Source organism: Pipistrellus hanaki, assembly GCF_964339955.1.
Source record: "Pipistrellus hanaki genome assembly, chromosome: 3".
In the NCBI taxonomy this organism is placed as follows: Eukaryota; Metazoa; Chordata; class Mammalia; order Chiroptera; family Vespertilionidae; genus Pipistrellus; species Pipistrellus hanaki.
Genome location: NC_140505.1, coordinates 188419652 through 188445987, shown reverse-complemented (window position 1 = coordinate 188445987; position 26336 = coordinate 188419652). Strand labels below are relative to the sequence as shown.

General features: G+C 62.4%; 1 protein-coding gene and 1 long non-coding RNA gene across 4 annotated transcripts in view; one reads left to right on the top strand and one right to left on the bottom strand.

Annotated features, from left to right (window-relative positions):
* The window catches only part of FBLN1 (fibulin 1), a 50482-nt gene that overhangs the window by 12023 nt on the left and 12123 nt on the right, over nt 1-26336 (bottom strand). Inside the window, exons 5-15 of one of the 3 annotated variants that reach the window (XM_084878126.1) lie at nt 23719-23778; nt 22548-22649; nt 21900-22037; nt 20653-20790; nt 16487-16630; nt 14910-15038; nt 14305-14430; nt 14071-14190; nt 13198-13329; nt 11487-11610; nt 4452-4890 (exon numbers count right to left, since the gene is read on the bottom strand). In XM_084878126.1, the coding sequence (XP_084734252.1) occupies nt 4536-4890; nt 11487-11610; nt 13198-13329; nt 14071-14190; nt 14305-14430; nt 14910-15038; nt 16487-16630; nt 20653-20790; nt 21900-22037; nt 22548-22649; nt 23719-23778 (1568 nt within the window). In that variant the 3' untranslated portion in view covers nt 4452-4535. Of the gene's footprint in view, nt 1-4451; nt 4891-11486; nt 11611-13197; nt 13330-14070; nt 14191-14304; nt 14431-14909; nt 15039-16486; nt 16631-20652; nt 20791-21899; nt 22038-22547; nt 22650-23718; nt 23779-26336 lie in introns of those variants that run through there. The other 2 variants (XM_084878125.1, XM_084878127.1) reach the window with 2 other exon arrangements.
* On the top strand, nt 4899-7662 carry LOC311619608. The gene is made up of 3 exons (XR_014794544.1): nt 4899-5315; nt 5378-5437; nt 7006-7662. It is a non-coding gene; the product is annotated as an uncharacterized lncRNA (long non-coding RNA).

Genomic DNA, 26336 nt, shown 5'->3' with positions numbered 1-26336 from the left:
ATTTTTAGAGAGAAGAAGGGAGAAGGAAAGAGAGAAACATGGATGTGGAAGCGAAACATCAATCAGCTGCCTCCTCCACGCCTCCTGCTAGGGATTGAGCCCACAACCCGGGCCTGTGCCCTGACCGGGAATCCAACTGGTCAACTTTTGGTGCACAGGAAGATGTACAACTCACTGAGCAACACCGGCCAGGGCTGCAGTGGACATTGTAAAAGATAAAGTACATCAGGAGTTCATACGGACACTTCTGACTCAAAAACAAGGCCCAGGGTTACTTTCCTTAAACTCGACCCTTTACAAAGGAATCTGCTCTTCCATATCAGAATCCTGGCTCTTCAGAACGCAGGCCTGAAGGTCCTGAAATTAGTTATTGAGTTTCTTCCACACAGCAGTCTGGGAATAACGGTAGTAAAGTCGCCACCACTGATCACCTAAAAAGCATATTTGGGGACTATGCTCTCTCCAGATATCCAATAAATTTAAATAAATGCGCTACATCTGCATTGTCTGAGCACACAGCGATTCTACTGTGCTTTTCCCGGTAACACCATCTTGCTGTAGTGCTATGAGTACCTTTTTATTTTTTTATTTTATTTTTTTAAACTAGTTTTTCTTTTTTAAAAAAATATACTGTTTAGAGAGTTAGAAACGTCGATCAGCTGCCTCCTGCACCCCCCCCCCCCCCACTGGGGATGTGCCCGCAACCAAGGTACATGCCCTTGACAGGAATCGAACCTGGGACCATTTGGTCCGTAGGCCAATGCTCTATCCATTGAGCCACACCGGTTTTGGCCTATGAGTAACTGTTTTTAATGCTTGCATATTGATAGTAGTTTGCTCTCTCTGTGCACAGAACAGTTTATATTGGACATAAGGTCCTAGTCTTCTGTTTTCCTGAGCATTCTAATTCTTCATATTTTTTCTGCCAAACGTCTTTCTGTGAAAAAGCCTGATGACGATGTAATTTTTCCCTTAGCAGTTAGTTGCTGTTTTTTGCCTAGATGCCCATAGTTCGTTTTCTCTTTTCTTTAAAGTCCAGTAATTCTATTAACTACGCTATTTTTAGTGGTGGTCCTGATTGGATTATTTTTACTAGGCTATGTCACCTTCCCCACGCTCAAGGCAAAGAAATAAAAAAGCGTGAAGAAATAAGTCTTCATTATTGTTCACAACAAAAAGGATCCGCTTCGGGCGTCCACCAGGGGGCGCTCTGTGGCTCCAGGGACCCCAGGGCCATTCATATGCAGAGCTGGTGGCTGCAGGAACTCCACAGGGACCGTGGTGAGCAGAACCATTTCTGCCGCACCCAGAAATAACACCTCCGTGAGGAAAGATAACCATCCAACTGCCATCAGCGGTGCCTGGAGACTCCTTCTTCAGGGAAGTCAGAAAAGGGGCCCTTCCTGGAGTCTAAGGACACGAGTATTGCTGTGGTTAGAGATGGATGGCGTGCCCAGCTGGTGTGGCTCAGTAGATAGAGCGTCGGCCTGCGGACAGAAGGGTCCTGGGTTCTATTCTGGCCAAGGGCACATGCCAAAGAGTGGGCTTAATCCCCAGTAGGGGGCGTGCGGAGGCAGCTGGTCAATCATTCTCTCTCATCATTGGTGTTTCTCTCTCTCTTTCCCTTCCTCTCTGAAATCAATAAAGAAATATATATATTTTAAAAAGCTTGATAGCATGTCTGTTACAATGAAGGTGAGGCAGACATCAAAACCAGTCAGATGGAGAAACTTCTCCAACCTGTCTCAATTCTTCACCCTGGAGCCAGCGCATCTCCCAGGCCAGTGGGCGGCAAACTCATGAGTCAACAGAGACAAACATCAGCAGCACAACGATTGAAATTTCTTTTGAGAGCCAAATTTTTTTTCTTTTTTTTTTTTATTAAATTATTATCTGTGTACATATTTTAACATTGACCCCCCCCCCATGCATACCCTCCCTCCCCAGAGTTTTGTGTCCATTGGTTGTACTTATATGCATGTATACAAGTCCTTCGGTTGATCTCTTATGTCCCCCAGATCTCCCTATCCTCCCCTGAGAGTCAAATTTAAAAAAAAAATATTTTATTGAATTTGTACAGAGAGGAAAAGAGAGGATAGAGAGTTATAAACATCAATGAGAGAGAATCGATCAACTGCCTCTTGCACACCCCTTACTGAGGATGTGCCTGCAACCAGGTACATGCCCTTGACCGGAATCGAACCCGGGACCTTTCGGTCCGCAGGCCTGCGCTCTATCCCCTGAGCCAAACCGGTTTCGGCCTGAGAGCCAAATTTTTAGACGTAAACTTCTTCTAACGCCACTTCGTCGAAATAGACACGCCCAGGCCGTGGCATTTTGTGGAAGAGCCACACTCAAGGGGCCAAAGGGCCGCATGTGGCTTGTGAGCCACGGTTTGCCAACCACGGTCCTAGGCGGACAATGAGCCCTGTATCGGCAATGCTGCTGGCTATGGGACTCACAGCCCAAGGTAAACCGTCCGATGGGCCCGCCTGGCTGGTGTCAGAATAGCAGGTGGTACTGGTGTTTTTGGGAAGTCCACGTCTGCTCTTTGGCCTGTTGCAAAAACGGCAAAGGAGGTGGGAAGCCAGGTCTCCGGGCGGCTCTGGAGCAGTGTCATCGCCGCCTTCATAGCAGGCTCTCCGCCTCGTCAGACACAGCAAGAGCACAAGCTTTGCGGTAACTTCTCACACAGGCGTCACTTAGGCCGCCCGCATGACGCACCCCCCCCTCTCTCTCGGGTTCAACAGCCCCGGCCCGTGTGCCGGGCTGCCCCGCTCTCTGGGCAGCAGGCTCATGGCGGCCTCCTGCCACTCAGGGGCAGCCTCAGAGACCTGGACTCTCTATGTCCTGATGCTGGTTGCTCTGAATAGGTATGTTCAGGCATGTAATATGGAATTTCAATTTTTAAAAAAATGTTTACATCAAGTTTCTTGAGTTGTCATTTCTTAGTATTTGTTTTCCCCCTTAGTATTTGTTTTGCGTTAGTTCCTTAGAGATTTCTGTGGTTGGTATCTTAGGATCCTTTCTTACGGCTCAGTGCAGTGACCTGGCCAGAGGGATGGCAGCGCTGCCCACCAATGACCTTCACGCCCTGTCTGTATCAGGATCCAAACACACACCCTTCCCAGGGAGGGAAGAAACCGGCAGGTGGATGACTGCCCTGAACCAGACATGGCCTCGGGCGCAGCTTCATTCACCGCCACCGCCACCCGTGGACCGAACCCCCGCTCTGTGCTGGGCGTCTCGCTGGGACCGAGGGACAGGGGCTGAGAGAGACCCCCGTGGCCCCGCCGAAGTGAGCTTTATGGACAGCGGGGAAGAGCGGGAAACGGGGAAATGGCAGCTGCAGACCTCGATCACCGTCGTGAAGGAAGTACCACGAGGAAGCCTGACAGGAAGCCTGAGCCGAGGGGTCGGGGAAGGCCTCTCCGAGAAAAGGACGCTCAAGCTGAAGTTTAACCAACACTGAGACCGAGGGTGCAGAGCACGTGCAAAGGGCCTGAGGCAGCAGAGAGCTGGTAGTGCGGCCTGCAGGGCGTGAGCGAGGGGAGAGCATGGGGTAAGCCTGGGGATGGCACGAGAACTAAGCCATGCAGGATCAGGCAGGCCCCGTGGGGACTGGTGCTAGCGGTTCGGCTGGAATCACGGGGAAGGGGGGGGGGGGCATGGGGATCAAAGCCCACGGTGGCAGGATTGTGACAGAATGGCACAGAGCTACGGAGTCAGCACCGGCTGTGTGATCTTGGACAAGTCACTCGCCCTCTCTGTGCCTCCTGAGGATGAGGCCGCCTGGCAGGGCTGGAGGCAAGGCAGCCGAGACCTGATGCGACCGGTGTCCTCATGGGCAGCGCACTCACTGCCCGCCCCCATCCCCCGGGCACAGGGCATGTGCTCTGCGGGAGGCACGGGCTCCCTGAGGCAAGAGCTGCGTCCAGATGAGCAGCCGAGTCCAGGCTTTTCCCCCTCCGGCCAGGCTGCTGCTCCGGACAAACAGGACGCCCGCCAGGCCGCCCCCACCAGACACGCTCTTTCCCGACTTCCGTTCCTGCTCAGCTCCAGGCGGCCCAGCCGGGACACCAAGCAGAGCCTGAGCCCGGCCTGGCCACGAACAGGCCATGTCGCCTTGGCCAGGACCCTCCCCTTGCCTGGACCTCAGTTTCCACATTTGTAAGACCAGAGGGGACGGAGCTCAGCACTCCGGCTCCGAGGCTCTGAGGGGCCTTCTCCGTCAGCACCCGGGCTCAGAGGGGCAAGAGCATTCGTTTGCAAGGGCATCGGCGCCGCCTCCGCCCTCGCTGGGCTCCGGGGGAATGGCCGCCATGGACAGCCCCCTCACAAGGTGCCCCAGGCGCCCCGGAACCCCCAGGCCAGGGCAGCGACCCGCTCACCCTGATGATTGCACCCCAGACACGCTCCGCACGGAATAAAGCCAGGCTCGGAGGCATGCGGCGGGATGTCCTGCGGAACTTTATTGAACCGGCGAGGGGGGTGAGGGGGGGAAGCGATAGGAGGGGCCCCCCAAAAGCGCGTGCTCAGAGCTCTGCGGACACAAAGATGAAAAGCTTGGCCACAAAGGAGCTGACGGTGCCGTGGCGGTACAGGTCCATCTTGACGGTCAGGAGCAAGTCCCGGGGCTCGGGGACGGGCTTGGTGAGGGCCACCACCCCGCTGTGCGGGTTCAGCTTGCGCGTGGTGAAGAAGCCCTCGTCATTGCCGCCGGTGATGGCCAGCTGCATGCTGTCCCCGGGCACGGAGCTGGAGGGGCCCATGCGGAAGACCACAGCGGGCACTTGGATGTTGGTGGGGAAAGAGAGGTGGTAGTAGGTTATTCGCAGAGGCAGCGCGTGGCACTCCTGATTCTCATGGCAAGGCAAGCGCTCGCAGCGGCTGCAAGACAAGTGACAGACGGTTAGGGCCGGCCCGGGAGCGGGCAGCGGGGCGCGGGGCGGGCGGGAGGAGGCCCCTCACTCACCTGCGGAGGGGAGAGGCGCCCGTCTCCCGGGCAGAGCCCCTGAGCACCAGCGCTCCCGGGGGCTGAGGGAGGACCCGGGGAGGATGCTCTGCCCCCGGCAGCCCTGGCCGCGGCCATCTGCCAAGTGCCACACCTGCCCTCCTCACCGTCAGCCGGTGCCATGGTCCAAATGGGGAAACTGAGGCTGGGAGAGCATGCGCCTCCCCAAAGTGAGGGTGAGGAAGCCAGGCTCAGGCTTGGGCGGGAGGTCTATGCCCTGTTTCCCCTCGAGGCCTTGACACCAGGCTTCCTGCGACAGGATGGGGGCAGGTTCTCACTTCCTGTGACAGGATGGGGACAGGTTCTCACTTCCTGCGACAGGATGGGGGCAGGTTCTCACTTCCTGTGACAGGATGGGGACAGGTAAAGCTTCCTGTGACAGGATGGGGCAGGTTAAAGCTTCCTGTGACAGGATGGGGACAGGTAAAGCTTCCTGTGACAGCACGGGGACAGGTAAAGCTTCCTGTGACAGGATGGGACAGGTTCTCACTTCCTGTGACAGGATGGGGACAGGTTTTGACTTCCTGTGACAGGATGGGACAGGTTAAAGCTTCCTGTGACAGGATGGGGACAGGTAAAGCTTCCTGTGACAGGATGGGGACAGGTAAAGCTTCCTGTGACAGGATGGGGACAGGTAAAGCTTCCTGTGACAGGATGGGGACAGGTAAAGCTTCCTGTGACAGGATGGGGGCAGGTTCTCACTTCCTGCGACAGGATGGGGGCAGGTTCTCACTTCCTGTGACAGGATGGGGCAGGTTAAAGCTTCCTGCGACAGGATGGGGACAGGTTCTCACTTCCTGTGACAGGATGGGGACAGGTAAAGCTTCCTGTCACCGGATGGGGCAGGTTAAAGCTTCCTGTGACAGGATGGGGACAGGTAAAGCTTCCTGTGACAGGATGGGACAGGTTAAAGCTTCCTGTGACAGGATGGGACAGGTTAAAGCTTCCTGTGACAGGATGGGGACAGGTAAAGCTTCCTGTGACAGGATGGGACAGGTTTTGACTTCCTGTGACAGGATGGGGACAGGTAAAGCTTCCTGTGACAGGATGGGACAGGTTAAAGCTTCCTGTGACAGGACGGGGACAGGTTAAAGCTTCCTGTGACAGGATGGGACAGGTTTTGACTTCCTGTGACAGGATGGGGACAGGTAAAGCTTCCTGTGACAGGATGGGGACAGGTTTTGACTTCCTGTGACAGGATGGGACAGGTTAAAGCTTCCTGTGACAGGATGGGACAGGTTCTCACTTCCTGTGACAGGATGGGGATAGGTTTTGACTTCCTGTGACAGGATGGGACAGGTTAAAGCTTCCTGTGACAGGATGGGACAGGTTCTCACTTCCTGTGACAGGATGGGGACAGGTAAAGCTTCCTGTGACAGGATGGGGACAGGTAAAGCTTCCTGTGACAGGATGGGGACAGGTAAAGCTTCCTGTGACAGGATGGGACAGGTTCTCACTTCCTGTGACAGGATGGGGACAGGTTTTGACTTCCTGTGACAGGATGGGGCAGGTAAAGCTTCCTGTGACAGGACGGGGACAGGTTAAAGCTTCCTGTGACAAGATGGGACAGGTAAAGCTTCCTGTCACCGGATGGGACAGGTTCTCACTTCCTGTGACAGGATGGGGACAGGTAAAGCTTCCTGTGACAGGATGGGGACAGGTAAAGCTTCCTGTGACAGGATGGGGACAGGTAAAGCTTCCTGTGACAGGATGGGACAGGTTCTCACTTCCTGTGACAGGATGGGGACAGGTTTTGACTTCCTGTGACAGGATGGGGCAGGTAAAGCTTCCTGTGACAGGACGGGGACAGGTTAAAGCTTCCTGTGACAAGATGGGACAGGTAAAGCTTCCTGTCACCGGATGGGACAGGTTCTCACTTCCTGTGACAGGATGGGGACAGGTAAAGCTTCCTGTGACAGGATGGGGACAGGTAAAGCTTCCTGTGACAGGGTGGGGACAGGTTAAAGCTTCCTGTGACAGGACGGGGACAGGGGTTTCTTCTGCCACCTGCTCAGGCCCATGGTACCGGAGAGACAGCTGCCTTAGGGACCGGAGTGGAGGTGGAGCCCGGAGGCCTTGGCCGACCGCCGGGCAAGTCGCACCGCGTGGACTGTTGAGCGTCTACCGCCCTCGTCTGCCATCATGGCCCCACCTGCCTGTACGTTCCACCCTTGTGCCAGGTGACGTGGGCTGATTGTGCACTCGCATGGAGCGGGGGTGGGGCTCCTTTCCCCACTCAGCCCGGCCTCTCCATCAGGATGGATGGCAGCCCTCTCGCCTGGCCAGCGGGGGCGAGGGAAGGCCGGCCCTGTGGCGGGCCAGGCGCTGCGGGCACGTGAGGATCGGCGCCCTGAGGAGGGAGCCGCGGAGGGGACGGAGCAGAGGAGAAGCAGCAGAGGAGGTGGCCTGGGCACAGCCAGCCAGCCTCAGGGGCAGCCCGGCCAGGCCGAGGGGAGTGCTCCAGGCAGCGGGGCAGCTGAGGGCAGTGTGGTTCATGCAGCGCATCCCAGCAGCTCCCTCCTGCCGCATCCTCTCCTCCCTCTGCTGGCGGAGACAGCTCAGCGCGGCGTGACTCCACCGCCGTCAGTGGCTTAGGGGCCAGCCTGTCCCAGTTCGAAGACTTTACATTCTCTCTCTCTCTCTCTCTCTCTCTCTCTCTCTCTCTCTCTCTCTCTCTCTCTCTCTCTGTCTCACACACACACACACACACACACACACACACACGTGCACACATACGTGCACACATATGTGCACACAGACACACATGCACACAAGGGCAGGCGCAGCTGCTTTAGAAAGGGCCCAGTGAGCCTGGCCAGCAGGTGGCGCTAGTCTCCTTCATGTGACCAGGCTTTCCCACCTGTGTCTCCCAGGACAGGGCTTTGATTCGGAGACTCTGACCCAACACGTGTGGATGGAGGGGCTCGGGGCGGGCATGGCCTCCTGGTACAGCTCCCGCAGCCATCACACACAGCCAGACAGACACTGGTCCCTGCAGCCCCAGCCCCACAGAGTCAGTGAGCCCCGCCCTCCTGGCACTGGGCATCTCTCGGCCTCCCTCCCAGGCCACTGGCTGCCACGGGCATGGCGGGCGCTCTGGCTCTGTTCCCACACCCAGCGTGGGCCCGGCCCTCCTGTGTGCTGAGAAATGCACACTGGTCAGCACGGCCCGGTTCCCTGATCGGATCCAACACCCCCGTCTTGTGGAGCGGCGCCTGGACGGCCGAACCGCCTGGAACACCGGCAGCTTCTGGCAAACCTGCCGCAGGCGGGCGAGGGCACGCGGGTCCAGACTGAGGGGGTCTGTCCACACCGATCACAGAGCAGAGGAGAGCGGCGCCTGGTCCCCGCGCCGTGGTTTCCACCTCACCACGCACACGAGGAAAATGTGCCCCGTTTTTCAGTCACATCACCGCGCATGCTGTGAAAAAGTCATTTGGAAAGCCACCACAGACCAGAGAAAAACGGTCCTCAAGACCCAGGCCTTCTCCGGGACACAGGGCCCTTCTGGCCCCCCCAGGCTGACGCTCCCGCTGCCCCTGACGTTCCCGCTCCCAGAGACAAGTCTCAGGAGCCGGCTCCGCTGCGGAGAGAGGGTTTCCAGTCCCACCCCAGGCTCCGGGCCCGGGGACACCCCTCTGCGGGCAGGGGGGACCGTGTGGTCAGGATCTGAACAGCCTGATCGGTCCGCGAGACCCGGCCCTGTGGTCTGTGGTCTGTGGCCAGCGCAGGAGGCCGCTGGGGCAGGGGCTGAGGCCCAGCGGGAGCCAGGCCTGAACAAGCCGCTCTCGCTGAACGCTGCCCCTTCGGCCTTTACAGCGGGTGGGCCCACATCCTGCCCTCATTCATGAAGAATGATGACCCCCCCTTTTCCAGCCCAGGGAGCAAGCGAAGAATCTGTGAGGTGGGGACGGAACCGAGTTCTCGAGGTCATGGAGCCAGTTCTTTAAGAGGCTTGGTGTGGAGGAGGAATTTGGGCCGTGAAACGGGAAATTCCACGGATGCCGCTTGCCAGTTACTTGTCACTATGAGCCCACTAAGGAATTGGGGCTCCTGTGGCCCCTACAGACCCGGCGGCCCTGGACTTGGACCCCAGGCAGGTCAGTGGCTCCTCAAGAGGGGCCCAAGTGGGAGGAAACTGTCACCAGGCAGATTCCGGAGCAGCAGTGGCGCCCGTGACCAGGTGGCCCTGCAGGAGCCACGCCCTGTCCTCCCGTCGGGGGGCCGAGGGACCCAGCGACCTCCGGCCTGACCCCGGAGCGAGGCTGCGGAGGCCACAGAGCCTCTGCGTCGACGCTGGGTCCGAAGGAGACCCGCCGGGTGACAGGATGGGGACAGGTTCAGACCTCGCTCTAAGACCAGCACTGCCCGGCCAGGCGCCTGGGCTCGTCCCTGCTGGTGCCCACTAGTCCCCAAGGCCTCGCCCAGCAGAAATGACAGATGCAGCCGAGAGCCTGCCCCGAGGAACAGGAGAGCCACAGACTGGCAGTGAAATAGGTCTTGGGGTGCCCACCCACACCCCGCAAGAGGTGAACTGGGGCGAGCTGTATGGAGTGGGCTCTGCCCCACAGTCACAGGTCATCCTACAGGAGCCCAGGAGGGGGCGTCCCCACTCCCTGTACCACTGAGGACACGGAGGACATGAGGGGACCTGCTTTGGGCCAAGGTCAAGGGGCCTGCCTGACCATAAAGCGTATCAGCATCCAAGGTGGGAAGAAGCCATGGATGGGCCTTGCCTGGCCTCCTCAGCTCAGGTCTCAGCTCCATTCTCCACCTGAGCCACTGGGTGGCACCAGTGAGCAGGAATGGGCGTTTATACAGCAGCCACCTTCCTTGGAGGAGCCACCGGGAGTGCCTGCTGCCCCTTTGGCCTTTACAGCGGGCGGGCCACATCCTGCCCTCATTCATGAAGAATGACCCCCCCACCACCAGCCCAGGAACAAGCGATGACTCCATGAGGTGGGGGCAGACCAGGCCTTCGGGCATCAGCCGCTCAGTTCATTGCTGGGAGCTCCTTCCTTCTCTGTTTAGTGGCGTCCACACCCCACAGTGACCGTGCCCTCCCCCCCCCCCCCGCCTGACCCAGTTCTTCCTGCTTCATTTAAGCATTGCCTAAGCCAAATGCCCCCTGACATCACCCCAGCCATGGGCCCTCCGTGGCCTCCGCATTCCTGAACTCCGGCCAGCGCTGGTTTTGCTGTGCTGGGGACCTCCCAGTCCAGGTGCCTGCATACAGCAGGCCCCCGAGCAAGTCAGGAAGTTCCTCCTGCACCCAGGGTGGCGGGGGCGTGGGGAGCACACAGCAGCTCGGGGGAGGTCGGCGCGGCCAGGAGGCGTGGAGACCCGCACGGGGCAGCCTGCTGCCTCTGGCTTTCCTGGCTGTGAGCTAGGGCCGGCGGCAAACAGCAGAGGCGGACGGAGCTGAGGACGAGGGGACTTACATGGCCAAGGGCGGCCCAGCCTCCATGAAGGACTCGGGCTTCCTGACGGGGGGGAGGCCCCCGCCGCCCGCTGGCCATTGCGTAACCACAGCCTCTTGGGAAGGCCGCACACTCGCCAGCCCGGGAAGAAAGCAGACAGAACACGCCGGGCACAGAGCAGACTTGGGGAGGGCGCGGCTGCCGGGGACTGGCTGTCTGGGTCTGGCTGGAACCTGCTCAGAATTTCAACACGCTGGCGGCAGGGCCAGCACCAGGAGCCAGGGCCCCGGGGCCGAGCGAGCGGATGCAGGGCCTGGAGCACCATCTAAGAAGGCAGTGATCCTGCAGCGGGAGGCGGGCTCAAGGTCAAGGGGCCCTGCGCACAGTCAGCCTGCCTGGGTGCCGGCTGGAGCCGTGCCCAGCGGCGGGAGGATGGCTCTCGTCTGCACATCCTGAGACTGTCTCCCACCGGGAGCTTCTCCCGAAAGCACGGACCGGTGCTGACCGAGACGCAACGAAACCAGGGGGAGGGTGTGCGGGGAGACCCCGGCCTCACTGCCCTGAGGAAGGGGGTCCCTGACATCCTGCCGGCAGCCAGGGGGCCTGGGACGCGCGAGCTGACAGTGACATATGGCCACGGAGTCTTCCGCGCGATTCCCACAGTCCCTGGGCCGGACACAGTCCGCCTTTCAGACGGATTCTCCTAATAACGCCGCCCCCACCTGTCAGGTGGGCCCACCCGGCGGCGCACCACCTTCCTCTGACTCAGAGCCTTCTGACGTTTGTGTCTTACAGATGAGGAAACTGAGGCCCAGAGAGCTGTCCTCAGGCCAAGTTTCCCACTGGGAAACCAGGGGGCTGGTCCTGCCTGGCTCCACACACAGGCTGCTGGAGAGCAGGCCCGCCGACCTCAGCTCCCGGGAGACCTTGGTCTCTGTGACCTGTGTCCAGGAGAGCCCGTGGGGGGGCACAGCTCATCCACCGCCTGCCCAGGCTGGGAGGCGGCCCCCGGTGGGCCGGCGCAGACAGACAACGATGGCCCAGGGACTTACGTGTCCGCGGAGCGGCGGTAGTTCTCCGGGCACTCGAAGGCCAGGCAGCGGAAGCTGCCCTGGATGTTGAAGCAGGTCTCGTTGATGGAGCAGTTGTGGATGCCGGTCACACACTCGTCAATGTCTGCAGGAGACCCAGGCGGCACAGTGAAGGCAAGGCCGCCCGAGCAGGCCCCCCCTCCCACGGGGGCGCTGGGGCCCCCGCCGGCCAGGGTCGGGGTGGGGTTCGGGACATCCCTGCCCTCTGCTGACCGCTCTCCGGAGCGCGCCCTGCGCCGGCTCTTTTATTTCCAGCTTAACTCATAGCGTTTACTGATCATTCACAACCCCCGGAACGATCATAGCTAACACTGAGGGCTGGAAATGCTCCAACGAGATCTCTTAATTCTCCACAGTTCACTGAGGCAGGGACTGCTCCGCTCACTGCGGGGGAAGGCGGAGGGCTGGCCTAAGGTAAACATCTTGTCAGTGGCGGAGTCGATCTTTGGAGCGGACAGGCTGGCGCCAGGTCCATGCTCTGACCCCCGGCCTCTCCGCAGCTCCCGAGGCTCCTCATCCTCACCTCCCGTGACTCAGAACCCCCGCGAGGACACAGGGCGGCTGCGAGCCCCATGGGACAGGTGAGGAAACCGAGGCCCCATGCGATTCTATGTGCTGTGCCCAGTGCCCAGGGCCCACGATGTCTGGGCAGGTCATGGGGAGCCCTCCCCCTCGCCCCCTCTCTCTGGAGCAGCCAGATGGCGGGCCCCGGGGCAGCACCGAGCCAGGAGGCATCCCTTAGGGCCGAATGCCCGGCTCAGCGGAGAAAGGGACACTTCTCATCTCACAGGGGGAGGCTCAGGAATGTGTGCTCGCTGCAGCTGGCAGGGCCCGGGCTGCGATGAGGCCTCAGAAACGGGAGGACAGCCCGGACCAGCTGCAGGGCCTCCCGGGACATGCCCAGCTGCTGCCGGGGTCAGAGTCACCTTCTTCACCAGCAGACATGACATCTGCAGACCAGAGCCTCTGGGGCCCAGCCCATGCGGGCTCAGGAGGAAGGGGCGGGGCTCAGGAGGAAGGGCGGGACCAGTCTGACCCCTAGATTCAGCCTCGGGGCCGATCCCGGAGGTGAGGCGGTGACCCCTGCAGGCCGCTACTCTGCACCCCGTTACCGAAAGGACAGGCACAGTCCGCAGGCTGACCCTGGGAGCGCATCACATGTGGGAGCCCAGGGTCCCCTCAATTAGTCCAGGCCAGAGCTGACCCCCAGTCCAATGGACCCTCACAGCCCAAGATCCTGCAGCTGCCACACAGCCAGACCACACCCTCCCCGGCCTGGGCAGGGCGGGCACTCAGCTCCACCCTCTGCGCACCGTTTGCCCCGAATGCCTAGCAAGGTCTGGCCCTCGGCAAGGGTTTGCCGAACGAGTGAGCGTGGACGCCACCAACGGCACTGCTGTGGGACGGAGTCCTGGTGAGGGCTCCCCCCTCCTCCCGGCGGGCCTCCGCCGACAGGCCGCCAGCCCCTGGTCCGCCCGGGGCGCCAAGGGCAGGGCGGAGTGCTCAGCACCCTCTGTGGACGGGGTGCTGGGGGTGGGGCAGGTGTGGGGGACCAGGGCACCCGTGGAAGCCTCCCCTCCCCTTCCTGAATGCACCCCGCTGGAGGGGTGGCCCGTCAGCCCGACGCCCGAGCCCCAAGCGTGCCCGCACCCGCGGAGCCCAGCTCGCTCACCCTGGCAGTTGCGCCCGTTGGGGGCCAGCCGGTACCCCGTGGGCGGGCAGCTGCACTGGAAGCTGCCGGGGAAGTTGATGCAGCGGTAGGAGCAGATGTGGCCGCCCGTGGGCAGGGCGCACTCGTCGATGTCTGCAACGGCAAAGCCCCGCTCAGCGCCGTGGGCCCGGGCCGGCTGCGCGTCCCCGGGGGCCAGGCGGGGCCGGGGAGGGCACCACACAGGCCAGCGGGACACGGGAGCCCGCCTAGTGCCGGGCTGGGGTGGCTCGGACAGCATCGCCTCGGAAGGGGAGACAGGCCCAGAGAGGAAGGAACTAGCCTGGGGCCACACAGCGAGCTCCAGGGGGGGACGGAGGCGGGACGGGGACGGGCGGACGGGACAGGCAGGGCTTCAGAAGGACCCGGGGCAGGAGCCCGGGCACCGGTCAGGAGCCTGCGGCGGGCAGAAGCCTGCGGCGGGCAGGGCCCTGGTGCCGGTCACTATGGACGTGCCGATGGAGACCCTCCCGGGACGGCCGAAGCCCTGCTGCGGCTCAAGCACTCGCGGTGCCAGGCGCTACAGGAACTGCTTCTGACACGTCACTGGGGTTCATCCTCCAACTCCTGAGGAGTGTGGGGTGCACCCCATGCTGAGGGAAAGGGCTCAAGCCAGTGAGGGGGCCTCAAACGTCAGGGGTGTGGGTGGCCCCGAGGGGTTCCGGCACACACGGCGATCACCACCGTCCCGTGTTTACTAACGACAACCGTGGCGAGTGGCTCAGCTTCTCCCCACTCCTCCCTCTCAGGGCGGGCCGAGGACCCCGGTCCTCTCAGGCGGAGGGGCCGCCCCGGCCCGCCCGCAGGGGCCCGCACGGACGCACAGCGCAGCCTCACCCTCGCAGGTGACCCCGTCGGCGTCGCTGAGCTGGAAGCCGCGGCGGCAGTAGCACTGGAAGGAGCCGTACACGTTGGCGCACTCCTGGCTGCAGGGGCTGCTGCTGCACTCGTTCACGTCTGGAAGAGGCCCGTCAGCTCAGAGCACGGCCGCCCCTGGGCCTGCACACAGGCGCTCCCCAGCTAACAGCCGTCTCAGACGGGACGGTCAGCCGCCCCGGGCCCGGCCCTCACCTTCGCAGGAGCGGCCGTCGGGCGCCAGCCGGAAGCCCGCGGAGCAGCTGCAGTGGAACGACCCCAGCGTGTTCTCGCACTTGTGGCTGCACAGGCGCCCCGAGTAGCGCCGGCACTCGTTGATGTCTGCAAGGCAGCGGCGGCTCAGGCCCGGCGCCCCTCAGCTCCCCTCTCAGGGGCACAGGTCAGCACACGGGGGCCTGCCCCCCACTGGGCCCTCCCTCTGCTCCTCTGGGGGGTGCCCACCCGAGTTCTCTACCCAGAGCCCCGAGGGCGGGTCCAGGACTCTGACCAAGGCCCCTGGGGTGTCCCTGCTCCTGGAGGCCATGGCCATGCTGTCTGTCCTCGCTGCCCCGGCTGCCCGCCCCGCTGCGGCCCTGCGTTTGGGAGTGAATCTCCAGGAGATGACTAACGTTTGGGGCCTTTATCCAGAGGCAGAGCCTCACAGACACCAGGGGTCTGAGGGGAGGGGGCGCCCGGTGTGCAGGGGCGGGGGCTGCAGAGCCGGAACCAGGAGTCTCCGGACTCAGGCCTTGCTCTGAGGAGCAGACACTGGGAAGGAGGGGCTGGTTCTGCGGGTGCCACCTGGCCAGGGCCCCACGCACCCACACACGTCCTGCTGATGCCGTCGAAGTAGAAGCCGGCCTTGCACTCGCAGCGGAAGCTTCCGGGCGAGTTGACGCAGAGGTGGCCGGGCCCGCAGGGCTCCGAGGGCGGCGCGCACTCGTCCACGTCTTGCAGAGAGAAAGACACGTTGAACATTTTTAGAGCGTGTGTGTGTGTGTGTGTGTGTGTATGTGTGAGTGTGTGTGTGTGAGTGTGTGTATGTGAGTGTGTGAGTGTGAGAGCGTGTGTGTGTGAGAGTGTGTGTGTATGTGTGAGTGTGCGTGTGAGTGTGAGAGTGTGTGTGTGTGAGTGTATGCGTGTGTGAGTGTGTGTGTGAGTGTGCGTGTGTGAGTGTGAGTGTGAGTGTGCGTGTGTGAATGTGAGTGTGTGTGTGTGAATGTGTGTGTATGTGTGTGTGTGAATGTGTGAATGTGTGTGTGAATGTGTGTGTGTGTAAATGTTTGTGTGAATGTGTGTGTGTGAGTGTGTGTGTGAGTGTGTGTGTGAATGTGTGTATGTGAGTGTGTGAGTGTGTGAGCATGTGTGTGTGTGAGTGTGTGTATGTGTGAGTGTGAGTGTGTGAGAGCGTGTGTGTGTGTGAGTGTGTGTGTGTGAGAGTGTGTGTGTATGTGTGTGAGTGTATGTGAGTGTGCGTGTGTGAGAGTGTGTGTGTGTGTGTGTGAGTGTATGCGTGTGTGTGTGAGTGTGCGTGTGTGAATGTGAGTGTGTGAGTGTGAATGTGTGTGTGTATGTTTGTGTGAATGTGTGTGTGTGTGAGTATGTGTGAGTGCATACGTGTGTGTAAGTGCATGTGTGTGAATGTGAGTGTGAGTGTGTGTGAGAGTGTGTGTGAGTGTAAATGTGTGAGTGTGTGTAAGAGTGTGAGTGTGTGTGTGTGCGCGCGCTCTCCCGGATGGTCAGAGGGCGGAGGCACAGAGAGGTGCATTACAAAGCAGCACAGTTTATGCTTCAACACGACCCCGAGCACCCACTGTGGGGCCCAGGCTGGGGAACAGCTCCCACCCGCAGGGACGCCGGTCGAATGACCTTCATGTCGGCGGCCGTGCCTGACGGAGACGCTGAGGGAGTCTCCGGTGACGGGAGGAAGGCCCCGTGGGCAGCAGGGCCGGGCCTGGCTCCGGAACGTGGGGGCGGGGGCAGAGGGGCGATGTGAGAGGGAGGGAGCTGTTTGGGAGCAGCAGGACCCACGGTCCGGACGGGCCGGTGTGGGAGGTCAGGGCCGCCAGGAGGATGGAGCTGAGCAGCACCGTGTCCTCTGTCCCCCTGGGGGCGGGCCCCGAGGGGCAGGGGCGCGGGAGGGACGGAGCTGGAGCGCGGGCAGCGGGCACGCTACTGCCACGGCCAGGCCACGCTCCAGGTCTGAGCCTGAGGTCAGCGAGCGCCGGAGGACAGGCAATGGCCACCTCGGGGACCTCTCTCCCCGCCGAAGGAGGCAGAGCGGGGCAGCAGCCCGCCCGTTAGATACCCACCCACACAGCGGGTGCCCTCGGGGACCTCTCTCCCCGCCGGAGAAGGAGGCTGAGCGGGGCAGCCGCCCGCCCGCCCGGATACCCACCCACACAGCGGGTGCCCTCCTCGTTGAGGTGGTAGCCGCGGCCACAGTTGGGCACGTTCTTCTGGCAGGCGTAGGAGCCCTCCGTGTTGATGCATGTGTGCCCCACGGGGCACGTGGGGCTGAGACTCAAACACTCATTGATGTCTGCGGGCAGAGACAGAGACAGAGAGGCCGCGTGAGACAGCGCTCCCCGAAACCACCGCCGGCTGCCGAAGGAGCCCCCTCCCCGCCTCTCTGCAGTCCACAGACAGGTGCCACGCCGCCTGCACACCGGCGGCCTCTGCTGGCCCGGATCGCCCAGCACACCCCACCCCACATCCTGCCGCCTGAGCCCAAGTCCCCGGCACCTCCTCTTCCTCAGCACCGCTCTGAGCCAGGGCCCCTCTGAGGCCCGCCGTGGGCCTGCCCATCTGATGCCACCCGTGTCCCACTCCACAGGTGTACCGCACCCCCTGAGCGGGCGCGGGCTAAGGGAGACGGCGGCCAGCCCCTCGGCACCAGCACCCTGGCCCTGGGGGGGCTGTGCTCCGGCGACCGGCCTGGCCCGCCTCCCACGGTCCCTCCTCCGGGTCCCTCCTCTGGGCCTCTAAGCTCACAGGCCCCGCCCAGGAAGCCACCTCCCTGGCTGCCCAGCTTGGTGCCACCTTGAAGGAGACACCTCCTGCCCGCCCCCACCTGTGTGTGAGTGTGTATGTGTGTGTGTGTGTGTGTGTGTGTGTGAGAGAGAGAGCATGTGTGTGAGTGTGTGAGACAGTGTGAGAGTATGAAAGTGTGTGTGAGACTGTGAGAGTGTGTGACAAGTGTGTGTGAGAGCATGTGTGTGTGTGTGTGTGTGTGTGTGTGTGTGTGGACTCCCTCCTGGCTGAACACACACCTCCACAGGGACCTGGGCTGTTGGCCTGGGCTGAAGCCACCAGCAGAGATGCAGCAGCAAACAAACAAGGAGGCCACACACACACCCCCCTGCGCTCACTCCTCAGCTCTGATCAGTGCCAGACCCACTGCCGGGCGTCCCCCTGGGGTCCTCTCAGAGGCCCTCCATTTGTCAGGGTCAGGCAGACACTCACAGGCCAGGGCCCCCAGGCCGAAGGCAGAGAGAGGGCTCAGCCCAGCCACGCCCCCTCCTAGACAGACAGCCGGCTGTTGCCCACTGGCAGCCTCCTCGGGCAGCCTGCACGGAGCCCGCCCAGCCCTGCCCGCGGCCACCAGCCGCCCACACAGCAGGGCTGGCTCTCTCTTATCAGCGCCGCATAAACAGGAAGCTCCCCGCTGGAGGCTAGAGCCGGCAGTCTGGGGCGGGGTCTCAGCCCCCACCCCACTGTGAGTGACCCGCACTGGACACAGCCGGCTTCCTCTGCCCGGAGGCTGGTGCCCACCACCGAGGCCTTCCCGGAGCAGCGTGGCCTCACCCGTGGGAGGAGGAGAGCACGCTGAGCAACGGCAGCGCTCCCTCCCTGCTGAGCCCTGTGCTCTCCAGCAACACCTCCCGTTCCCAAACTCTGTGCCATGGAACCCGGGTGCCCCTAGAGGAGTCGTGTGCCCCAGAGAGGGGGTGCCAGCCTGTGAGCTCCACGACAGAGGACCCGGCGGCCCCCGAGTGAGTGAGCGAACAAAGACCCGACACGTGGAAAACATCTGAGCCACTGGGAATGCTGTCCCCCCCCCCCCTCCCCGGGCCCAGGCTCAGAGGGAAAGGGCCTGTTCACGCTGTTCAACCCGAAGACCTTGGAGCCTTTCTCTGTTCTCTCCCCACCCCACCCCCCGGGTCCAGGACCATCGGAGACCGGCCTGCCCAGCCCCTTCCCCGGCCCTTCCCCCGCCTCGGGAGCAGAGACAGATGGCGAGCGCGTGGAGGGCCGGGACGGAAAGGAGACCGACCCCACAGAGACCCAGCCTCACGGTCCTCGAACATTCTACGCTCTGCTCTAGGGAAAGCGGCCCCTGCTCCCCAGGGCTGTCCGCCCGCCCTGTGCCCTGGCCGGGGGCGAGCTCCGCAGCGGACGCTCTGGGCCGTGTGGCCGGAGGGGCGGCCCATGGGCTCCCAAGATGCATTGTGGGTACGTACGAGAGGTCAGTGCTCCCACCATGGCCGTGGGCAGGGGTGTGCGAGCAGGAGGCTCAGGGCCTCCAAACCTCTGCGCTTTCCTGGCGCTTCCGGCCCTTGTGAGCGACGGAGGCCGGACACAGGCGCCCAGCCCGCCCCCGGGAGCACTTGCGGCCACCGGCCCGTTCCACACACACAGAGCGCCTCCCTCCTGCGGGCGGGCTTGCTCCTTGGTCCGTGAGCGTGCACACGGCTTTCACCATAAAACACCATTTTAAAACGGATGCTAACCTGGGAGCGGGACGTGCAGGGCAGAGGCTGACGGGGCCTCTGTGCCCACAGAGTGACAGGCGCTGGCCGCGGGCCTCGCCATGTCCTGGGCCCTGGGCCCTGGAGGCTCTGCGCCCCCTTGCCCGGGCGCCCCATCGAGGGACGGCCCCATGACTGTCCCCCCACTGCCCCCTGCCCCCCGGACCGCACTGCTCCCCTGGAGGGAAAGCAGGGTACGCGGAGACCGGACAGACCCTGCCTTGTGGGACGCGGCTGGCCTTGCCGGAGTCAGGGCTTCCATCCTGGAGCCGCCACGGGCCTCCCCCTGCCGGCCGGAGAGCGGCCTCTCCCACCCCCTCCGCCGCCACAGCTGGACTGGCCCGGGGCCAGCCCCAGCACTGAGGCCCCGCAGGAGGGAGGGAGCTTCTGGAACGACTGGGGCCGATTCCGGGAGGCCCTGTCCTAAGGGGCTGCCGCTCCATTTCTCCTGCCATATCCGGAGGGGAAGGCAGTTAAATAAAACGGTTTTCCATGCAGACCACCATTTCCACACGGATCGGCTCAGGTTCATCAGGGAGGGGGATGGAGCTGAGACAGACGTGTAGCCTTCGCTCAGGGGAAGGGGCAGCCGGGGGTGGGCTGTGACCAGCGGCGTCTGCGCTCGGATAGGGGAGCAGGGTCCGACCCGCAGAGGCCAAGGGCAGGCAGCCGAGCTGGGCTCCGGTGCCAACACTGACCGGGCGGGTGTCCACCTGGCAGGTGGCTCAGCAGCCTCTCCCCCCCCCCCCCCCGCCCCCGCAGCTTCTCCATCTCCTCCTCCTCGCTCTAAGCTCGCACGGATCGCCTCGCAGGCCCCCGGGTCTCCCCCGATAGCAGCACGGGCTTCTCTCTCTTGGTGAAACACGCGTAACAACAGGCACCACTTCACCACGTCTGAGTGCACAGAGCGGTGGCACTGAACACGTGACAACTGCTGCGAGGCCACCACCACCGTCCCCCCGCGGGCCGCTGCGGCGCTCCCCGGCTACAACTGTGCCCCAGCCCCCGCCTTCCACTCCGCGTCTCTGAATCTGACGACGAACACAGACGATTTTTTAAACATTTTTTTTAACAGACCAGACCTTCAGCCACCTCTCCTGTACCCACAATGCATCTTGGGAGCCCGTGGGCTGCCCCTCTGGCCACACAGCCCAGAGCGTCCGCTGCAGAGCTCAGCCACCTTGCTGAGGCCTGGCCCCACGCCACAGCCAGACGCGATCACCCCCATGTGACCCAGGAGGAATGGAGGGTCGAAGGGAGAAAGTGAAGTGACTCAGGTCCCTTAGCGCCGTGGTCGGCAAACTGCGGCTCTCGGGCCACACGTGGCTCTTTGGCCCCTTGAGTGTGGCTCTTCCACAAAATGCCACGGCCTGGGCGAGTCTATTTTGAAGGCGTGGCATTAGAAAAAGTTTTAAGTTCAAAAAATGTGGCTCTCCAAAGAAATTTCAATCGTTGTGCTGTCGATATTTGGCTTTTTGGACCGATGAGTTTGACGACCACTGCCTTAGTTCAAACCTGACTCTAAAATTCAAGTGCTTTGGCCCTGGGGCCAAGCCCAGCCCGACAACGGCTTTTGACAATGAAGTTTTATTGGGACACAGCCCTGCCCCTTGGTTGGCATATGCGTTGCTGCTTTCCCACAGTTGCAGCAGAGACAGTCTGGCCTGCAGTGCCGGACACGTTTGCTACGCGGCCCTTCCCAGAGAAAGCCGGCCGACCTCTGTCCTATCCACCGGAGCCCCCACATTCTCGGGGGGCCCAGCGCCGGTGGCTCGCCCCGCCTGCGGCCCCGGCAGCCTGGCGGCAGTCTTACCAATACAGTTGCCTAGAGCATCTTGTATAAAGCCGCTCTTGCACTGTAGCTTGGGTCGGCAGCGGAAGGATCCCAGAGTATTCTGACAGATAAAATCGGGGAGGCAGTTATGAATACCACTCTCACACTCGTCAATATCTGGTGCGTCATAAAAAAAGGAAATGGTTAGCAAGAGTCCTGCCAGAAGCATCTCACAAAACACTTTAAAATCACAAGCAAGTTAAAAAAAAAAAAAAAAAGACACACAAAAAACGCTCATTACTCAGGCTCTACCCCGGGACATTCCGATAGGGAGGTGGGTCACGTGCTACAAGGGCCGGGGTCAGCCAGGCGGTGCTGGCTCGGCTCGGGGCTTAAAAAAACGCTGCCTCCCCCGGGGCCCTCCGGAGACAAACGTTCTGTTACAGAATAAATAGCCCGGCCGCCCTCCTGGCCACATGTGGCCGCTGGTTTCGTTTCAGGCTGCACACATGTTCTGCTTAGATCATAACGTGATGATCCCCGTGGCAATAAACACCGTCTCTCCGCGCCCATCCATCCCGGGCTTGTCATAATATGACAAACATGAGCGATGGGGAGGCTCGGGATCTGAGCGCTGGCTGCCCTCCCCTGAAGTTCAAGGCTGTCAAACGCTCAGAAGTGTGTACTCCAGCCGGCCAAGCCCCTGGGTTCTCAGGCTCCGAGCCACCCAGCGCGCCTGCGCGGGGAAGGGGGTGGCGTGGGCGGGCGGCCTCCAGGGGGCCACGGCCTCCGCCTCCATCCGGGAGGGCGCGCCCCGCTTTTGAGCCGCCCTCATAATTCAACCGCCGTTCTGACACACGCGGTTTGCCGTCTGGAGGGCTGGAAGCCCTCAGCACTAAACTATGCTCCGGCAGGTCCCCATCAAAGCCTGCGCTGCCAAAGAGCACCGCTCGGCGGGGGAGGCCGGCGGCCAGGAATGTCATGTTTTTTATTCCCGGGAAGGCGCTTTGAACTTCAAGGCAGCCCGCGCTCAGATGGGAGCCAGCTGCGGGGAGAGGCAGGCTCGGGCTTGGGAACCAGCACATGTGAGCGCCTGGAACGCACCCCTGGCCTTGATCTGAGGGGAGCGCTGAGCGGGTTCAGAGCCCGGGCGCTGTCACTGACGCATGAGCGCCAGGCCAGGAGGTGACCCGGGGCCCAGCACCCCAGCCCGGACCCGGGCGCCCAGGGCCCGTTCCCACCCCCGCCCCGCCCCGGACAGGGGGCTCCACGGGGCCGAGCCGCACCTTTGCAGTCATTGTCCTCCGTGAGCTCGTAGCCCGTCCCGCAGCTGCTGTCGCGCTGGCAGCGGAACGAGCCCACGGTGTTGACGCAGGACTCGCCGAGCCGGCAGCTGTGGGTGCCCGTGATGCACTCGTTCACGTCTAGGAGAGACGGTGCTCGGTCAGCGGCGGGCAGGAAGGAAGTGCCAGGAGGCAGGGTGCGTGTGGGGGGTCCCTGCCTCCACCCAGTCCCCGGCCCGCACCGGAGCGGGAACCCCCACCCCACGGGACAAAGCCGTGTCCTCCCTGGCGAGTTCTGAGCAAAGACCAGGCCAGGCGGTGGCCTGTGCGCCTTCAGACGGCAGAAGGGGCCGGCTCCTGTCGGGCTGAGGGAGCTGAGGGAGGCTGGGGGGCGGAGGGGGACTTAGGGGCTGTGGGAGGCTGAGGGGGGTAAGGGCGGCTGAGGGGGCTGCAGGGGGCTGCGGGGGGCTGACAGAACCCAGATTCAGAGCCTGATCAGACCCCACACCAACCCCGTTCCCAGCAGGGGTTGATGTTCGCCTGGCACGTGGTACAAATGCTGGGAGGCCAGTCGGGCTGCTCCCCGTGACGCTGAGCTGCAGAGTGGGACCTGCCGCGTGTGGGAGGAGCAGAGGCCCGGGGCAGGGTTACCTTCACAGGAGACGCCGTCGGCCAGCAGCTGGTAGCCCACGAAGCAGGAGCAGACCACCTCCTCGCCGGTGTCCCGGCACTGCTGCTTGCACGGCCCGCCGCCTGCAACGGACAGACGTGAGCGGCCGCGCCAGACCCGCCTCCCAGCTCTGCCCTCGGTGCCTGGCAGACAGGCAGGCTGCAGCCCCCGCCTCCCCGCGGGGCACCCCGGGGTCTGGCTCTGGGCACCCCCAGGCCGCTGCTCCAGGTCCCAGCCCCGGTGCCTCCAGGGCAGGCTCTGTGGCTGCAGCAGAGCTGGGAGGGGCAGGGCAGACAAGAGGGGGCACTGCCCCCCCCCCCCGCGCGCACCGATCAAGGATATCCAGGGCCCAGGCCACACAGGGGGCGGACCCTGGAGAGGCCCCCACATCTCCGAGGCCAGCCAGGCCCCGGTCCCACCCCCCTGAGCTCAGCCCTGAGCCCGGACCGCCTCCGCCAGCAGGAGGCCCCAGAGCGAGTCTCCTGAGGACGACCCTGGACCAGGGACAGATGGTCCCGTACGTCTGACTGCCCAGCACCTGGGCCGCCACTGCGCCAGCCTCCCCCACCCGTCTCCACGCCGACACCGCACCCCCTGGCGATGCTCCTTCCCCTCTAACCTACCCTCACCCAGAGCAGCTCCCCCTCCAGACCCTCCGATGCCCCCAGCAGATCTGAGGCTGCCTGGGGCCCGGCCCCCACCCCTGTACAGCGACTGCACCCCTTGTTGGTGCGCTGGCTCCCTCCTCAGCGCCCTGGCCTCGGGGCTGCCGCTGCGTGAGCCGGGAGGCGGCCTGCCTAACGGTCCAGGAGAGAGGATACAGCACGTGCAGCGGGAAAACAGCCTGCACGGCCGGCCGGCGGCTCTGAGTCTGCAAGTGTCTCCCCGGGAGGCAAGTGGGTGCTATTGATGGCTCCGCGGGGCCCAGGGACCCCGCTCCCCGAGGGCTCCCAGCCGCAGGGCAGCTGTGTGCCTGCTGCGCCTGCTGAGACCTGAGAGGTGGCTCATGTGCAGGCGGGCGCCGTGGGCGGAGGGTTCTAACCCCAGCACCCCTCCTCCTCCTCCTCCTCCCCTCTCCCCCGCCCGGGGTCAGCTCCTCAGGAGACTGCGCTGGCTCTGCTCCCCGGCCATGCGGCCCGGGGGACGGCTCACCTCGGCAGCGGTCATTCAGGTACGGGTCCTCCTGCTCCTCCTCCGCCTCCGTGAGCTTAGCTGCGGGCAGGACAGGCACAGACATGTGACCACCCCAGCGCCCCCACCCAGCACCCCGTTAACCCACCCCAGCGCCCCGTTAACCCACCCCAGCACCCCGTTAACCAGCCCCAGCACCCCACCTTCTCTCAGACACTGAGTAGTTTGTCTTCTGCAGACATCAGGCAGTAACGCCCATCGGTACCACCCATAACAGCTCAGTATTCACTTTTTCCTTTTAAAAAGAGAATGGCAGCCTTGGCTGGTTTGGCTCAGTGGATAGAGCGTTGGACTGTGGACTGGAAGGTCTCAGGTTTGATTCCGGTCAGGGACACAGGCTCGGGTTGCGGGCTCAATCCCCAGTGGGGGGCGTGCAGGAGGCAGCCGATCAATAATTCTCTCTCATCATTGATGTTCCTTTTTCTCTCTCCCTCTTCCTTCCTCTCTAAAATCAATAAATATATATTTAGAGAGAGAGAGAGAGAGAGAGAGAGGGAATGGTGCTCAGATTTGGCCAAACAGGCGACCAGATCTCCAGCAGAGCTGTCCCCAGAAACAGCATGGGCCGAGGGCCTGGGCCCTCCCGCTGAGCTGCCGCCTGTCACCCTGTCCAACAGACTGGGACATCCAGCAAAGGCACCTCGGCCTGTGTCAGTCCGCCCGCCCGCCCTCCACAGCGGCAGCACCTCCGCCTGGGAGCCGCCTGCTGCTGCGGGGACGGTGCCCCCGGGGCCGGAGCCCTAACCCGCCGGAGCGGACTCCCTGGGGAAGGGTCTCTGCGATGACCAAGGAGGATGAGGTCACTGGGGTGGGCCTCATAAAGAGGGGGTGTGGACACGACACCGACAGGGAGACACGCAGGCCTGTGTGAGCCCCACCGGGCGCGGTTACTGCCGTCCCGGACATGGAGACTCCTCTGCGGCAGTCGCCTGCAAAGCTCCACCTGGGGCCGGCACCCGCCTCCCCCTCGATTCAGGCAGTGAAGGCGCGTGAGCGTCTGCTCTGGGGCCGGCGCTGGGCCCAGACGGGGGCCGTCTGGGGCAGCAGCAGAGCCAGAGATGTTTGTCGAAACGAGACACAGACCAACAACAGCCTCCCCAGAGGCCAGAGGAATCCCCCCCCCCCCCCCCCAGGAAGGGTTCCGGTTTAAAGGAAAAAGTCCTCTCTGATTTCAAAAGCCAGGAGCGGCTGGAATGCGGGTCCGCCTTTACGAGGAGATCAGCCCGGGCAGCGAGGAGAGAGGAACCCGCTGCCCCGGAAGAATGGAAGACCCGCCGTCTCCCCTCACCGGGCCGCCGGCTCCGAAAGCCCAGCGATGGGCGACCCAGTCAGCTCCTCCGGCTGCGAGTCCTCTTTCCTCCCTCCTTCCCGCCTCCCCCACTTCTCACTGGGGGCCGGGGGAGGGGGCTCAGGGAGAGAAGGAAGCGCAGAGCCGCAGCAGGGCTTGCCTGGCCGGACCGATGGCCGGCGGAGAGACAGAACCGGTGGGCACGGGCAGGGAGCCCTCTCACAGCTGCTCCCGCTCACTGGCCCCTCGCTGAGTGCGGGTCTGTCGTTTGAAAGAGCACAGCCTATTGGCCAGCGGCACCCGGCCTGTCCATCGCGTCCAGATGGAGCGAGAGGCCAATCCTCGCTCCCCTGCCTGTCGGCCACGGGACCCTGAGCATCAGGTCCTCACTCGGGAAGCAAGAGCCAGGCCGGCCACTCCCCCTGCCCCGGGCTGCCGGAGGGGCCGGGAGAACTTGACAGCCAATGTGTAAGGAGCCGGGCAGGCACATTCTCCCTTTTCCTCCTCCCAGCAGCCTTAGGGAGCGGGGCTGTCGTTGTCCCCATTTCACAGATGAGGAAACTGAGACCGGATAAAGCAGTTTGCTGAAAATGCAGGTTAGGACAGGGACATGAACCCGATCCCAAGCCCTCCGTCTTAAAATTAAAACCATTCCCTCTAAGAATAGGAACAAGACAGGGATGCCCACTCTCACCACTCCTGTTTGACAGAGTACTGGAAGTACTAGCCATTGCAATTAGATAAGAAGAGGAAATAAAAGGCATCCAAATTGGAAAAGAAGAAATAAAGTTGTCCTTATCTGCAGATGACATGACATTGTACATAAAAAACCCAAAAGACTCCATCAAAAAACTAATAGACTTAATAAATGAATTCGGCAATGAAGCAGGATACGAAATTAACCCCAAGAAATCTACGGCCTTTCTATACACCAACAGTGAACTTACGGAAACAGAGACTAAAAAACCAAGCCCTCCGTCTTGCTCCAGGGCAGGGGAGGGGGTCTCGGAGGAGGAAACGAACATGAACGGCTCGGACAACCTAATCTGTCTGCAGCGGAGTCACCGGCACCGGAGACGTGTGCTCGGACCCCGCCTGCGGCGACGGTTCATTGTATGTGTCAGCTCGGCGGGGCCGTGACACCAGACATGTGGTCAAACACCGTGCCGGTGTTTCCAGATGAGACTGGCATTCAAACAGGCAGACGTTCAGTAAAGCAGATTGCTCTCTGTCACGTGGGCGGGCCTGGTCTCATCAGGTGAAGGACATAGAGGACGCCTAGCCTCCCCCA